Raw genomic sequence first — 17,402 nt, 5'->3', positions numbered from 1 at the left:
CTTATAATAGGCTTATAGTGGTGATCCACGTGGTAAGAATCCATCAAAATGCTGTGAATTATCCCTCATTCTACACGAGTACCAAATTCATCTAAATTAAAGATACCAATCTCCTGATCCATTTTTATTCTTTACGTTTGGTAACATATATACAATTTAACATTAATTAATGTTGATAAATATTCATAATTTTTAATTTAAACAATTCAAATTTCATTTATCGATAATGTTTTTATTTTTATCCAAAATATGATATTGGAAAAGGGTGAGAAATTTAATTTCTCAATGAAAAAGTGTAAAAATATTAGTGTCCCAATAACCTTGATTGATTAAAAATAATCACCTGCACGATTTTTTTACAAAATATTAAGGATATTTATTTATGATACAATACAAAAGAAAATATTCTAAATGTAAAGATTAAAATGAGACACCATAAAAGAAAAATTTACAGAATGAATGGGGACGGAGGGAGTAACTTTGTTTGGACTTTTTCAGTGATTCTTAATTATACCACCTTATTACTTTTCCTTTTCTTAATAGATGTGTCAATCTGACTTTTATATTATTTAGTATTTACATATTTTTTATTCACTTTTGATTACGTAGTATACAATTAAATAAATTAATCTCAATGCATATTTTTTAATAATAAAATTTTATATTTTTTTACTAATATCTGATTAAAGATATTAGTGATCAAAGTTGTAAATGATGTAAAAAGTCTAATGATATATACTCCCTCCATGCCTTTTATGAGAAAAAAACTTTATTTTACTAAGAATTTAGTGTAAATAATACACATGGATTATTAAAATATAATTTAATATATATAACAATCTTAAAAGGATATCCAAAACATAATATAGGGCAACCAAAAACAGACTAATTAAGGGAAATCTATTAAAAATAGAGGAAATGTTATTTTTATATTTTTTGTTGATAACTAAAAGTAATTTATTTGCTTTTTCACCACCAAAATATTATCTTTTGCCTTTAAAAAATAATAATTAAAGTACTCTAACTTATTTTAAAAGTTTTGATGACACAATGAGAAAAGGGCATTAGCCGCAATAACCGGAGATTGAGAAAGATATTAGAAAGATATTTCCCATGTCATAACTTAAATTTTTGATATGGGATAAGAGTATAAGACTATATGAGGGGTACAATGATAAATTTTTATGTCCTAAATAATACTTTGTATTAAACACCGTGCTACTTTGAAATCAGATGGTGTTTTTCGCAGTAGTGCGAGGGGTTGGTTTACTTTTGGACATGCTTTCTTTGCCCTACTCTTCTTCTTCGGACACATTTGGCATGGGTCTAGAACCTTCCAATAACTGTATAGTTCATCATCATATAAGAATTTTTCTGTTGTAGCCAAAGAAATCTTTCTTTGTATCATTTCCCAAAAAATTGATAAACTAGGTGGATATGTAAAAGAAATTCTTTGCTTTCTATCATTTTAACTAATAATGGATAAGATAATAATAACTTCATTTTTATTTAATTTTCTTACAAAAAATCTTTTCAATTTTTAAAAAATATTTCGGGTTTAGACGTCAAACTTAATTCAAATTTATAGGATATGTGGTATAAAAATAGAGAATCTATTCTCTTTAAAAAAAAAATGATCTTGGAGATTGGAAAAGAAATGGAAATTCCTTTGTAAAGGATAAGATCTTTGGCGCAAGAAGAACGGGTTGATCCGTATCATCTTGACTTGGTTCTGCTTCCTCTATAATGCAAAGAACATTATTAAACTTACTAAAATGAAAAGTATAAATTTATAATTATACTAAAAGAGAAGCTCCTAAAATCACATATGACACATGTCACGCTCTCATTTAAAAAAATCATGTTGTTTTGTTATTCTCTAATTAAACGCATTAACTTATCTATATTATTAAAGCGGAGTGGTGAGGAATGTGGGGCTCCAAAACCCCAATTCTCACCACTTATGCAAAGTTATTGAAGGAAATTAAGACAATTTAAAAAATTGACAGCAAAAACTTAATGCACAAATGAATTAGGATGCTAAATTATAGAGTGAATTAAGATTATCATTAATAACCAGAGTGAGAATGAATATATTTTGGAGTGGTATATAAGTATATACGGAGTATTCTTCTTTTTTTTTGACGGAAAAGAACAATATCATTAATAATAAGCCATACGGCATCTACAATGACAAAATAGATCTGCATACCCCATATTCAAAGAAAATTCATAACTGTTACAACCAAAGCAATTACTATTCTGCATCCTAAAGCACATCTCGTACTCCACCGCTTCTAGCTTGACGCGAGTAGTGATTTTCGATGATTTCACATCTTTCCAAGTAGAGCCCTTCGCAATCTGCGTACGAATTGTCCTGATCGACGAGTTGATGATTAACCCTAAACCTGTATGAATCCAACTCTCCTTCCCAATTATTGAAACCCTAAAAAAAATCTCATCCATAATGAATGAGAATCAAGAACCTAGAAAACTCTAGGAAAAACCCAAATAAATTAGGAACAACCCAATAATAAATTGGGAACAAATCAACGGAAAAGAAACCAAACAAGACAACACATGAAAAGAAAACAATGAAAAGCAAGAAGAAGGGTTGGAAATAGTCCAATTCCCGAAGAAATTAGACTACTTTCGGCCTAAACGGCCAAGAAAATTGAAACCCTAAAAGATGAGAGAGAAGAGAGAAAAAGGAGAAGGAGAGAGAGGAGCAAGAAGTCTTTAAAACCATATACGGAGTACTCTTTAGTGGTGGATAAATATCACATTTTTTTTGGTTAAATGGCACTGACAATGGTGTAACATATACTAAACCTGGCCACTGAATCCTAAAATAGTGCGTAATTAACTAATATTTCATCCTTCCATTTGTATTATTTACGTTTGATATTATGTACGCAATTTAATGATTAATCAATGTGCATTGAGTTCCCTCTACTTTTTATTTAAACAAAAAAATTACGTTTATTTATAATGTTTTTACTTTTATAAAAAAATCAGACAATGGGTAAATGGAAAGATTTGCTTCAATGGAAAAGAGTGAGACATTAAATGCCCCAATATATTTAATTGGTTAAAATAATTTTTGGCACAATTGTTGATAGAATATTAAGATATTTATATGATAATATAAAAGGAAATATGTTTAATATAAAGATCAAAATGGGACACCCGAATAAAATACGTATAGAGCAAAAAGGGACAGAGAGAGTATAAAATATAGTGCCTAACTAAGTAATATAAAGTTTAATGTCTAAGTAGTGCCTAACTAACTAAAGCATGTTAGTTAATATTATAACCAACTAGAATTTAGAATGATAATGGAATTATGATCACATATGGAGTAACATCAAAAAAGTGATAAAGATTTGCCTTTTGTTGATTAGTATGGATATAGATATAAAGGAAAATCAATACAAAGCTTGGTTGCAACAAAATATAGCAAGATTGGCAGTTAGATAGAGATCACTGTTTAAAAAGATTTTAGATCGTAACACCGTGACATTCACACGTCATCGTCTCTCATTGGATCGAGAAAGAAGCACGAGAATTGAGATTAGAAATGATTCGATTAGAATGTCCAAATATACATCACCATACACACGATGAAGTTGAAGCTGAACAAACGTGGATGGGGATACTTATAAGGGTTATATAATCAACTTTCTTCTAAATATAAAACATTTCCGTCTTAAATATTGATCACTCTTGATTTACCGATCTTAGGAGAATTGCCCCTAATAAATCATCATGTTGGAAAACTAATGAAGATGGACAAACAGAGACAAGTACAATAAATGGTTTACCAAGTTCCACCACCAATATAGCTCATAAATATAACGACTTCTAAAAATAAATCACCATCGCATGTATGTAAGTATACACTTTATTGGGCTAAATAATATAGATATGGGCACGTCTAACCATGACATTTAATTTAATTGTAATAAGGAATTCAGAGACAATATTTTTAGGACGTATTTAAGTGAGTGTCTTATGAATTCATTCATTTTTATCTTACGTGCTCCGCAGACAGAGCAAGGAAAAATAAAGGTCGCTGTAATTTTTCAAGTGAATTGGGAAGAAGAATTTCGTTATTTACAAGATAATATATATAAACAAAATTAAAGCCCACATAGTCAATTTTGCAGTTTCAAATTTTTTTAGACCATCATCAATTTAGAACTTAATTTTGGATATTTTTAGGTTCTTAATTATTTCGGTATTATGTTTTTCTTAAGACACATGCAATATTTAGATACATTTTGGTACTGCCACACAATAACATTGTACGGATTAATTAACAATGTTGTTTATGAGATTTTAAACTTTTAATAGATACCCGTGCAATGTCACGGGTACAAACTAGTGTATTTTTATTTAATTTATAGCAACACTGTCTTAGTTATTATGTCATTAGTTAAAAAAAAGTATTAAATGCTTTTGCATAAGGAAACAATTACAATTTACCTATGCCTAAGTAATGTAATTTAATAACATAATATTGTCTTATACTGCTCATATATTTAAAATTATATCTATCAAATTTATTGCATTTTATATAGTTTATTACCGCTATCTATTGAAAATATGACATGCCATACTGCCAAATAAGAATAGATCATATAAAAATTGTTTATTCAAATAAGTATATGTGTGAGGGGGTCGAAAAAGCACGAGGCTAATGCGTGACCTCGTCCCTCATGGGCGTGACGTTGTCAGATCAAGTGTAATTGGATTTCCCGTGAGTTTACACCCAATCGACTAGTAATATAGGAGTCGCCATTCAGTTTTTAACGACAATGAGAAAAACTGACAAAACCCGGTTATCGTGACATAAAGGGAGTGCCATTATGTTCGACCACGACGGCCATAGGTTCCCTTGTGATCCCTGGTGTGGGGATCGCTCAACGTACACCCGCAGGGCAGAGATTGAGAGTTCGGAGGACTGTAACTACCGAGAGGAGTGCTCATCGATAATACTCCAGAGGCAGGTTATCCTTACTAGCTCAGCATAAATAATTGAAGGGACATGCGTTAAACTATTAAACTATTCTGAATTGATTTCAGCAATATGCAACACATAATACTAAATCGATCGTGATTATCTTATTTAGATTGATTTAAGGTACCTAGCATGATAATTCAATTGTCCAGGGTATTATCTTATTAGGCGTGATAGATCAATCAAATTAATAGTTTGACAATTTTATAAAAGGGTGATGAAAGCGATTAAATCATATGAGGGACACATTACAACGCACCCTTGAGAGGTGCGTTGTGGTTCTCAGAAAACTAACCACTTGGCTTTGCTATTTCTCCTTTTATTTAGCGAATCTCGGGTTTCCAAGCAATGTTCCAGTATTTAGGCTTAATTCATCAAGCTACAAGAGGCAGGATGCGTTCTGTTCGACTTTTGGGTCGATTGCGACAGAACGCCGGATCAATTTCGCAGCGTGAGGCTTAGGCTTAAGGCTAGAGTCAATACTCAGATTATGGAATTGTGTGTTATTTTCACGTCGGTTTTAGGCTGTATTTGTAGGAAAAGAGTGTGTGGAAAGATAGATTTTAAGATACGAATCCAAAAAGAATCCGGAGATAAAACGGCCCCAGGCACTTTCAGCGCCCAGGGTTGGGCGCCAAAGATTTCGGCGCCCAGATCCAGGCGTTGAAAATGGGATCTGGGCCGAGTTCTTGTCAGATTTGGACTCTTAGAGCACGAAGCTTTTTGGGAGATTTATCCGAGTCTTTTAGTGCGTATTAACTTATGAAGGAATGCGTCCGGGCCCGTTACGAACTCTAGGTTCGTTAGGAATTTAATTAATACGTAACCCTTATTTTTTAATTATACCAGGAATAGAATTCCTTTGTAAATTCTATCTCTTTTAGGATTTATGTTGGAGTGCAACACCTAATTATGACAGGTTTCTATCTTTTATGATTTTGCCACTTCTAACAACTACCTTTTACGACAGTTACTATTCTTAGTAGGTTTCTATAAATAGCAGCTTTGGCTGAAATGAAAGGGTGATTGAGATTCGTTATTTTATAGGAGATGCGTTGCCAAGTGGAGATTTATGTTCTCATCATCGAACCTTCCCTTTCGGGAATGGGGACAAAAGTAGGCGTCTACAGTTAGCCCCCACTTTGACTGAGTCTCGAGATGAGACGATGGTCAAAGTACTAGACGGAGTGCGTCATACAAGCCATGGTGTATGTGACCTATTTTGCGAGGGTCTCACGAGCCCCCGAGTGATAACATTTGACTTAAGGGTCATCACTTGAAGTGTTAACACATTCCTCACGCGTCATTGGAATTTGTTAACTGATAGTATAGAAACTCCCTCACTTTGTCAATGGAAGTATCTAAAGATGTTTTCGAAAGCAAAGCTATAAAGTGTAACTGGGCCTGGCCAAGCCCAATCACGAGGTAAAACGTTTTAAAGATTCTCATTTTCAAGGTTAGCTAAACGCGAAAACCCCCTTGTTTTTATAGGACGTAAAACGAAGGAAAATACAGCACATCGCTCTTTTTTGGAAAAGCGGAAAACCAATCCTTTGATTTTTGGAAAAGGGAAACCATCCTTTGATTTTCGGAAAAGGGAAACCATCCTTTGATTTTTGGAAAAGGGAAACCATTCTTTGATTTTTGGAAAAGGGAAACCATCCTTTGATTTTTGGAAAAGGATAAACCAGAAAAAGTTATTGCTGCAGCGACTAAGGACCTGCGCGGTTAGTGACGCAGACCCCGCCCGCTGAAGGTGGGCGAGCCTGTCCGCTAAGGGTGGACACCCCGTATCGACATAATATGTTCTTTTCGAGAAAGCAAGCTACATGCTTGGCCGTTAATTTCGCGTAGGAGACTGCCTCTACCCATTTAGTGAAGTAATCAATTGCGACTAAAACGTACTCGTGTCCCCCTACACCTGTGGGTGTTACTTTGCCAATTATGTCTATACCCCAGGTAGAAAAGGGCCATGGGGAAGTGAATGTGTATAGTTCTGAGGGAGGTAAGTGGTTAAGGTTACAGAAAATTTGGCATTTTGGGCAGGTTTCACAAAGTGATGGCAATCGGTTTCCATGGTGGTCCAATAATATCCTGAGTGGGATATTTTTCGGGATAACATTTTGCCGTTCATATGAGGTCCACACACGCTGTTATGGTATTCTTCCATTAGTTTTGGGCTTGGTTTTGGTGAACACAAAGTAACTTTATTTTATTCGGCGTGTATTTGTACAATTCTCCCAAGATTATGCTATATTGTGACGCGAGGAGGCGTAGGGCCTTTTGTGCTCGCGGGGAGGTGTTTGGGGGGAATTCCCCACTTGTTTTATAACGAAGGATGTCCGTATACCATGGTTATTCTTCGGTATTTTCAGGTTCGGAGTCTATGGCACAGCAATAAGCCGGCTCTATTCTTCGTTCGACCCGAAGGGTCATTCCGTCCCACTAACTCGGGATGTTGAGCATCGAAGCTAACTTTGCTAGTGCATCCGCGAATTGGTTGTCGTCTCTTGGTAAGTATGTATACTCGATTTTTTCGAATTGCTCAACTATTTGGTCTAAGTGGGCCTGATATTTTGAGAGACTAGTGCTTCGGACTTTGCATCTTTTGGATATGTGGTTGATTATTAGGGAAGAATCCCCGAAGACTTGTAAATGCTTGACTCCGAGGCTAACCGCGACCTCTAACCCGACTATGCAGGCTTCATACTCGGCGGCGTTGTTTGTGGCCTCGAAGTCAAGTTTGACGGAAATTGGTATATGGGCCCCTTCGGGACTGACTAGGAGAACTCCGACACCAAATCCCTTTTGATTGGATGCACCGTCAAAGTATAGTGTCCAATAGTCGTCTCGTATCATAAGAAGTTCCTCGTCAAGGAGGAGGTAAGCTTCCGTGGTTTCCTCATTCGTAGCTTGTTCGGCCAGAAATTCGGCTACCGCTCTTCCTTTGATTGTTTTTTCTGGCATGAATTTTAGATCGAATTCTGAGAGCATTACTAGCCATCTGGATAAGCGACCGTTTAGCGCGGGCTTTTCGAACATGTATTTTAAAGGGTCTAGTTGTGACACTATATAAACGGTGTGGGCTAATAGGTAATGCCTGAGTTTTTTGGACGCCCAAACGAGGGCGAGGCAAGTTTTCTCAAGTTCTGTATATCTCGTCTCGTACTGTATGAACTTCTTGCTCAAGTACTAGATGGCTCGCTCGGATCCATATACACACTGTGAGAGCATAGCTCCCGCTGCAGTATCCGTGACGGTTAGGTATAGACGTAAAGGAATTCCGGGCAAAGGAGGGGAAAGGACGGGTGGTTTGCTTAGGTATTCTTTGATTTTATCGAAGGCAATTTGGCATTGTTCATCCCATTCAACTTTTTCTTCTTTTCTTAACTTTTTAAATATTGGCTCGCAAGTCATAGTAAGCTTGGAAATGAACCTACTGATGTATTGCAGCTTTCCTAGGAAGCCCCTTATCTGTTTTTAGTTTTTGGTGGGGGCATTTCGGTAATGGCTTTAATTTTGGATGGGTCAATCTCGATCCCCCGTGTAATAACCACATATCCTAGTAATTTTCCGGAGGTTACCCCGAACACACATTTTTGTGGATTTAGTCTCATGTTATATTTTAGGATTCGGGTGAAGAATTTCCTAAGTGCCGGGAGGTGACCGTGCCGGTCTTTAGATTTGACGATCATGTCGTCTACATAGACCTCGATTTCTTTGTGTATCATGTCATGAAGTAATGTGGTGGCTGTTCTTTGATAGGTGGCCCCCGCGTTTTTCAAACCAAAAGGCATTACAGTGTAGCAATATGTACCCCAAGGGGTAATGAAGGTTGTTTTTTCCATGTCTTCTTCTGCCATAAGTATTTGGTTATATCCTGCGTACCCATCCATAAAGGAGAGAAGCGCATGTTCCGCTGTGTTGTCTACCAATATGTCAATGTGAGGTAGAGGGAAGTCAGCCTTGGGACTGGCTTTGTTGAGATCTCGAAAATCTACGCACATTCGCACTCGTCCATCTTTTTTAGCTACGGGGACAATATTGGCCACCCATTCTGGGTAGTTGGAGACCTTTATAAAGCCCGCGTCTAATTGTTTAGTGACTTCTTCTTTTATTTTCAAGGCTATCTCCGGCTTAAGCCGTCGTAGCTTTTGTTTTACTGGCGTCATTTTGGGATCCAGCGGAATCCTATGCTCAGCAATTTCTCGATCTATTCCGGGCATGTCTTTGTAGGACCAAGCAAAGACACCCTCGAATTCTCGTAAAGTGGAGATTAGATCGGTTTTTTCAGTGGGAGTTAAGGTGAGGCCAATTTTAATGAATTTAGGATTTTCTTCTGTTCCAATGTTTACCGATTCCGTGTCCTCAATTATAGGGGTTTTGAGTTCTTGTTCATTTACAGCTTTTATTAATTCGGTATATTCATCTTCTGGCTCTTTTTCGTGCTCATTAGTGGCGAGGCATTCTGCATTACTACTCGGATTTTTAAGCGGCATATACTCAAAGTTTTTGTTTATCTTATTAAAGTCGTGAAGCATTACATCAAAAGGATCTCCCGGGGTGGATATTTCCGGGTCTAAACTAGTTTTGGGAGGGATTACAATTTTATTAGGTTCAGACTCGGATTCGGACTCGGATTCAGACTCGGATTCAGACTCGAATTCTTCACACATTGGGCCCTCTCCCGCAGATATCTTGAACTTCATTCCACGAGCATTAGTCCATTTAAAGGTCTTGCGCCACCCTTGTTGGGTTTGGTCGACCTTTAGGGGTGATGGAGCGATCAGTTTAATGGGATCAAATAATTCATCTTGAAGGGCCAATGCCATGATTTGTGTTTTGTTCCTTGTTCTTTTCTTTTCTAACCCAAACAATAGCCCGAAAGCATGTGCGTTGGGGGGGGGGGCTTTTGGCATTGTGTAGTTCTTTGAGGCGAGTGGCCTTTCAGAACGTAGAGGGTCGTGTCCCAGAGTATGCATCTCTTGGGTTTGTGCGACCTCTAGGAGTAGATGTTTAGGATATGCCACTTCCATTGCGATCCTTGATGGCTATCACGGGTAGGTATTCAGGGACCCTATATCAACATTATGGATTAGGAGACACATTAGTTTATTTCATGAGTTGGCCTTTAGACACTTTATGACTACCCTTAAGTCGGACTAGTATACTTGGACTATTGTGTGTGCACTTTGAACTCTTTTATAATTTCGAAAATCTTTGCCCGTGTGACATTCAAGGTTATTTTAATCAGCATGCTCGGTTTTAGTGCCGAACATAGTCGTTATAGGAAGCCTAACAACGACACAAGGAGTTGTTTATTTTATAAGTCGTTCTTATAATCGAGTGCCTTTTTTCATACGTCCTTGTAGCAAATTCGTTACGATTTTTTTTTATTGCTACGTATACTTTGTGCGCGGGTACCGAGGCTGCTGTGCCTGACCAAGAGGCCAGGCAACAACTTCAGCGCCCAGCAGGGGCGTTGAAAATAATTGGCCCCCAGCCAAGGGCGCTGAAAATGCGTCCCTGACTGGTACTCGTATTCTATTCGCGTGTCCTTTTTTCGTATATACGACTTGATTTTGCGTTCTTGCCTAATAACGTCCTTTACGCGTTGTGCGGCGTTGTGGGATCCGTTACAGGCTGTCCTGGGCGTCGCTTATTTTTGTGGCGATTGCCCGGGGCTGCGAAACACGTATTTTGGTATAACTCTTTGGCCAATTGGTGTTTATGAATGTTTGGGCAATTTTTAGGGTCGTTGGTTTTCTAGTATTATTTGTCACACACAATCACATAATTCGCTACACATAACTAACATTACAACATGAAGCAAAATAATATGTCACGTAGTTTATGATAGGCTTCTATGGGTAATATTTGTGCCGGCTTGGTACCTCCTCTATCGTCGATCCAACACATGCCCCGGTCGGGGAAGTGCATTCACGAGCGAATTTCGTCCCAAGAGGCCAATCACGATGTAAGCCAAGGGGGCATGCACCAATGAGAGGGACCTAGTGGGCGAGCGATTCGGTTTGGGATAGGTGTACTACTAGCGAAAGTGCCGAGTGGACAACATTCGAAGCGTATGCACCCCCCGGGTGGCGATGGGTATCCTTATTCCCAACTCCCGAGATGAAACATGCCAAGGGAGCCAAGATTCGTTATGCGGTTCTGTCCGTTCACATTAATATGCTGATTTTCAGGTCGTCCCAACTTGATAGGGAAATAAACGCGGGGTAGGATCGTTTCACCCTTCGGCTATTTTGATTACCTACGAGCACGAGTATTTCATTAACGTCCCCAGTGGAGTCTCCACTGTGAGGGGGTCGAAAAAGCACGAGGCTAATGCGTGACCTCGTCCCTCGTGGGCGTGACGTTGTCAGATCAAGTGTAGTTGGATTTCCTGTGAGTTTACACCGAATCGACTAGTAATATAGGAGTCACCATTCAGTTTTTAACGACAATGAGAAAAACTGACAAAACCCGGTTATCGTGACATAAAGGGAGTGCCATTATGTTCGACCACGACGGCCATAGGTTCCCTTGTGATCCCTGGTGTGGGGATCGCTCAACGTACACCCGCAGGGCAGAGATTGAGAGTTCGGGGGACTGTAACTACCGAGAGGAGTGCTCATCGATAATACTCCAGAGGCAGGTTATCCTTACTAGCTCAGCATAAATAATTGAAGGGACCTGCGTTAAACTATTAAACTATTCTGAATTGATTTTAGCAATATGCAACACATAATACTAAATCGATTGTGATTATCTTATTTAGATTGATTTAAGGTACCTAGCATGATAATTCAATTGTCCAGGGTATTATCTTATTAGGCGTGATAGATCAATCAAATTAATAGTTTGACAATTTTATAAAAGGGTGATGAAAGAGATTAAATCATATGAGGGACACATTACAACGCACCCTTGAGAGGTGCGTTGTGGTTCTACGAAAACTAACCACTTGGCTTTGCTATTTCTCCTTTTATTTAGCGAATCTCGGGTTTCCAAACAATGTTCCAGTATTTAGGCTTAATTCATCAAGCTACAAGGGGCAGGATGCGTTCTGTTCGACTTTTGGGTCGATTGCGACAGAACGCCGGATCAATTTCGCAGCGTGAGGCTTAGGCTTAAGGCTAGAGTCAATACTCAGATTATGGAATTGTGTGTTATTTTCACGCCGGTTTTAGGCTGTATTTATAGGAAAAGAGTGTGTGGAAAGATAGATTTTAAGATACGAATCCAAAAAGAATCCGGAGATAAAACGGCCCCAGGCACTTTCAGCGCCCAGGGCTGGGCGCCGAAGATTTCGGCGCCCAGATCCAGGCGTTGAAAATGGGATCTGGGCCGAGTTCTTGTCAGATTTGGACTCTTAGAACACGGAGCTTTTTGGGAGATTTATCCGAGTCTTTTAGTGCGTATTAACTTATGACGGAATGCGTCTGGGCCCGTTACGAACTCTAGGTTCGTTAGGAATTTAATTAATACGTAACTCTTATTTTCGAATTATACCAGGAATAGAATTCCTTTGTAAATTCTATCTCTTTTAGGATTTATGTTGGATTGCAACACCTAATTCTGACAGGTTTCTATCTTTTATGATTTTGCCACTTTTAACAACTACCTTTTACGGTAGTTACTATTCTTAGTAGGTTTCTATAAATATCAGCTTTGGCTGAAATGAAAGGGTGATTGAGATTCGTTATTTAATAGGAGATGCGTTGCCAAGTGGAGATTATGTTCTCATCATCGAACCTTCCCTTTCGGGAATGGGGACAAAAGTAGGCGTCTACAATATGACATGCCATATATATATATATATATATATATATATATATATATATATATATATATGTATATATATATATATATATATATATATATATATATATATATATATATATATATATATATATATATATATATATATATATATATTTGTATACGAGCATCGAGGCGGCAACGGCGTTGGCGGCAGCGGCGGTGGCGGAAGCGAGGAGGCAGCGAAACCGAACCAGAAATCCGGCGAAACCGAACTAGAAATCCGGTGAAATAAAACCAGAAGCCGCCGGTGTGGTTGATACGAAAATAAATTCAGTGATTCTGAGTAAGATCTATTTCCAGTGATACGAAAATAAATTCAGTGACACGAAAATAAATTCGCCGGTGTGGTCGTCTTTTCTTTCGATCTCAAGGTTGGCGGCTTCGTCTTCTCGGTCGCTGACCTTACTGGTGACTCTGAGTAAGATCTATTTTCTCTCTGCTCTGTTCCCTCTCTTCATTTCGTGATTCGTGGCGTTATTTGCTTGATGCATGTTATTTGGTTGTTGATGGAGTAATTTCTTATTTCGACTATTATTTTCTCCGATAAGGCTGAGTTATTATGCAGATAATTTATTTTCTGCCTTTTATCTTTGTTTTAAGGTTGGTTGATAATTTAGTTTCTTTAATTTTTTTTTTCTAATTTTGAAGGTTGATATGAAAAAAAATTCGACATCTCGATATACGAGCATCGAGTTTTGAATTGAAATCGATTTCTCAATTCACAAAATTAAAATCGATTTCTCATTTCAAAATTCGAACAAAATCGAACCAAAGTTTGGAAGAAATCGCCGATTGTGGTGGTGGTGGCTGAACTGGTCTGCGGTGGTGGTGGTGACATTCTCAATTGATTGTTCAAAATGTACTCGGATCTTGAAAAATGCAAAAATTAGAACATACTTTAATAAATTTAGAACGTGCTTGAATATATTTTAGAACATGCTTGTATAACATTTGAATACTGCTAAATAAAGTTAGTACATGCTTGAATAAATTTAGAACATGCTTGAATAGATTTGGGACATGCTTGATTATAGTTAGAACATGCTTGAATAAAGTTAGAACATGTTTGAATAAAGTTAGAACATACTTGAATAAAGTTAGAACATACTTCAATAAATTTTGAAACACATTTGAATAAAGTCAGAGCATGCTTGGATAAATTTAGAAAGCTTGAATAAATTTAGAACATGTTAGAATAAATTTAGAACATGCCTGAATGGATTTAGAACATGTTTAATAATTTTATAACATGCTTGAATTAATTTTGAAACACGGTTAAATAAAGTTAGAACATGCTGAAAGTTTGAATAAATTTAGAATATGCTTGAATAAATTTAAAACATGGTTGAATAAATTTATAACATGTTTCATTCTTGAATTAATTTAGAACATGAGCTTGAAATTTTAGAACATGTATATATGTATATGTGTTGACTAGGTTCTCATGTTCTAAATTTAGAACATTGTTCAATAAATTTAGAACATGCTTGAATAAGTTTAGAACATGCTTGAACAAATTTAGAACATCGTTGAGTAAATTTAGAAAATGGTTGAATAAATTTAGAACATGAGCTTGAAAATTGAGAACATGGTTGAATAATTTTAGAACATGCTTGATTTAGTTTAGAACACGAGTTTGAAAATTTAAAACATGGTTAAATAAAATTAGAACATGCTTAAATAAATTTAGAATATAGTTGAATAAATTTAGAACATGGTTGAACAAATTTAGAACATCGTTGAATAAATTTAGAACACGTTTGAATAAATTTAGAACACGAGCTTGAAAATTTAGAATATTTATATATGTATATGTGTTGACTTGTTCTAAATTTAGAACATGGTTGAATAAATTTAGAACATCGTTGAATACATTTAGAACATGCTTGAATAAATTTAGAACATGAGTTTGAAAATTTAGAACATGGTTGAATAAATTTAGAACATCGCTGAATACATTTAGAACATGCTTGAATAAATTTAGAACATGAGTTTGAAAATTTAGAACATGGTTGAATAAATTTAGAACATGGTTGAACAAATTTAGAACATGCTTGAATAATTTTAGAACATGGTTGAACAATATATATATATATATATATATATATATATATATATATATATATGTAATGATGGTAATTGGGGATTTAATTGGGAAGCAGTGGTGGTAATATAATGATGGAGGTAGTGAAGTTGTGATTATCAATTCGTTCAGATATTGTGTTTGGAGGATGGGTTTGAAGGAAGAATGGAGAACAATGGAGTGTTGTTCTGGGTGAAGGGCGCTGGAGAAGATGTATCGTGAAAAGAGAAGGGAAGAGATTGAGAAATAAGAAAAAAGCAAAAAAAAAAAGATAAAGGAGAAAAGGAAAAATATAAAAAAGGATTAATTATATTTCATTATAATTAATATAGGGTTAATTAGAGTTAATGAGGTTAATTAAGGCTAATTAGCGGCTAACCACTAACGGCGTTAGTCTTCCGTTAAATCGAAGGGTATTTGGTGCATTTTTTTTTAAAAAAAACAGGGTTATATTATGGTTTTTGAAACGCCCGTGGGTATTTGGTGCGTTTCGTGAAGCCTCGGGGGCATTTCATGAAAAAATCGATAAAGTTATTGCACAACTTATGCGTGCAAGACCTTTTGATAAATTTCATGTCTAAATTATCCTTACATTTTTTTTTGCTAAGCAAGAGAGATATAATATTAATGAGCAAACAATTACAACTTAAGCTAATTCCAAGTGATACAAACCAACTAGGTTGGACCCTATCAACTAGGAATCAACAAGAACAAAGCTATACAAATCTAACAGGAAACAAAACAATAAGGCCAACAGGCCACTCACAAAGTTGTAAACCAAATGCTATCTCTCTTGCTTACAGATTTTGGCAGAACCACCTGGATTCTGCTCCTAACCAGATGTTTCAGGCTCTCCACAATATGGCTAACAGTGGGATTGTAGCTATCCCAAAAACTAGAGTTCCTACTCTACCAAATCAAGTACACAGCAGTACCAATAGCTGCAAGAATCACTTGCTTCCTGAACTTAGAAGCTCTACATTGCCCAGTTTTCCTTACTAACTGGTTCAAATTGCCATTCATTAAGAGACCTAACCAATTCTGCACTGCCTGAATTATCTGACAGCTACAGTGACACTGGAAGAATAAGTGCTGATGGTCTTCATTCTCTAAACCACAAATCATATAGAGAGAAGATTGACTAATGCCAATCCTTGCCAATTTAGTTGTAGTCTGAAGTCTGCATTGTACAGCTAACCAGCATATAAACCTGTGCTTGGGAGTGATCAATCTGTTCCATACCATTCTATCCCAGTGCACTCTAGGTTTCACCCCAGCTAGCTTTTCATAAACTTGCTTAACTGAATAACGATTCATGCTCTCCAACTCTGCCACAAAGAGAACTGTTTCAATCTCTCCTTGGTGACACATATTTGTCTCCAGTACCAACTAGCAGAAGAGCTAGGTTGATACTCCCACCACTCCCCATCTTTTAAGTAAACTGATGTGACTCGTCTAATCCATACATTATCTTGCTTAGTGACTAGAGCCCGTACATATTTCCCCATGAATGCATTGTTCCACAGCAGCACATCTCTGAAACCCAAACCTCCATTCTGCTTGTCACAACAGACCTTCTCCTAAGTAATATTGCTTGGCTTATGGCTGAAAGCTTGACCACTCCATAGAAAAGATCTGCAAATCTTCACAATATCCTGCAGAACACTTTTTGGAATGACATAAATCTGAGCCCAGTACATATGTAGACTGAGCAAGACTGGATTGATGAGTTGCATTCTGTGTAACACCCTAAAAATTCCATGCTTTTATAAAATCATTTTCCAACTTAAAATAAAGGAATTACTAAAGTATTACCGCCACCGTGATAACGGTTAAGGCTATTGCCAGAATTACGTAGCGGAATTTAATGTCAACTAACTTTTCAAAAACATAAATGATAAATTATCGAGGCCTCCTACAAATTGGAACCACGACGGCCCAAAAACCAAAGTATAAAAGTTCAACGAATTCAAACATAATTAAAGTATAATAAAATAGTTTCAAAGTACGAAAGCATGCAACTCTCTCAATCATCCCAAGCCACATGATTTCGATCTACCAACCTGCTATATTATTCTACTCCCCATCAATGCAAGTGCAAATGATAGATCATCATAGGGTAATTAAGGCAAAGGCCATGACCAAAAGACATAAAGCACATAGTCAGCAAAAGCTGAGTACTTACAAGAATAGAGTGAAACAAAACGATAAACATGCATCACTCACTAAGTACTAATCAACATGCAAAAGCCATTTAATAATTAACAAACAAATCATGAATACAAGACTCGACTCTTGACTCGAATCTTGACTCACAATTTAATTAGAATAAGCTTCGAACGGGCCAAAAGAATATTCCATAAAGGAAGGGTGATGGGAGCCAACCATACACCAAATAATAAATAATAAAATCGGGCCATACCGAGTGTCGGGCCATACCGACGGAATTCCTGCGCATAATATAAATGAAAC

The 17,402-nt window shown here is 36.7% G+C and overlaps 1 protein-coding gene across 1 annotated transcript; it reads right to left on the bottom strand.

The window, feature by feature from the left end:
- Positions 1 to 15,839: 15,839 nt before the first annotated feature.
- LOC110796773 (uncharacterized) lies at positions 15,840 to 16,301 on the bottom strand. Its single transcript, XM_022001859.1, has one exon. The coding sequence runs from the start codon at positions 16,299 to 16,301 to the stop codon at positions 15,840 to 15,842; it is 462 nt and encodes a 153-aa protein (XP_021857551.1).
- Between the last annotated feature and the right edge of the window lie 1,101 nt (positions 16,302 to 17,402).

This window comes from Spinacia oleracea, chromosome 2 (genome assembly GCF_020520425.1).
Source record: "Spinacia oleracea cultivar Varoflay chromosome 2, BTI_SOV_V1, whole genome shotgun sequence".
Taxonomy (NCBI): Eukaryota; Viridiplantae; Streptophyta; class Magnoliopsida; order Caryophyllales; family Amaranthaceae; genus Spinacia; species Spinacia oleracea.
This window is presented reverse-complemented; position numbering and strand designations above follow the sequence as displayed.

Bases quoted from the DNA above. Each gene is read 5' to 3' on its own strand.
- LOC110796773 (XM_022001859.1), bottom strand. From the start codon at position 16,301: ATGTGTCACCAAGGAGAGATTGAAACAGTTCTCTTTGTGGCAGAGTTG.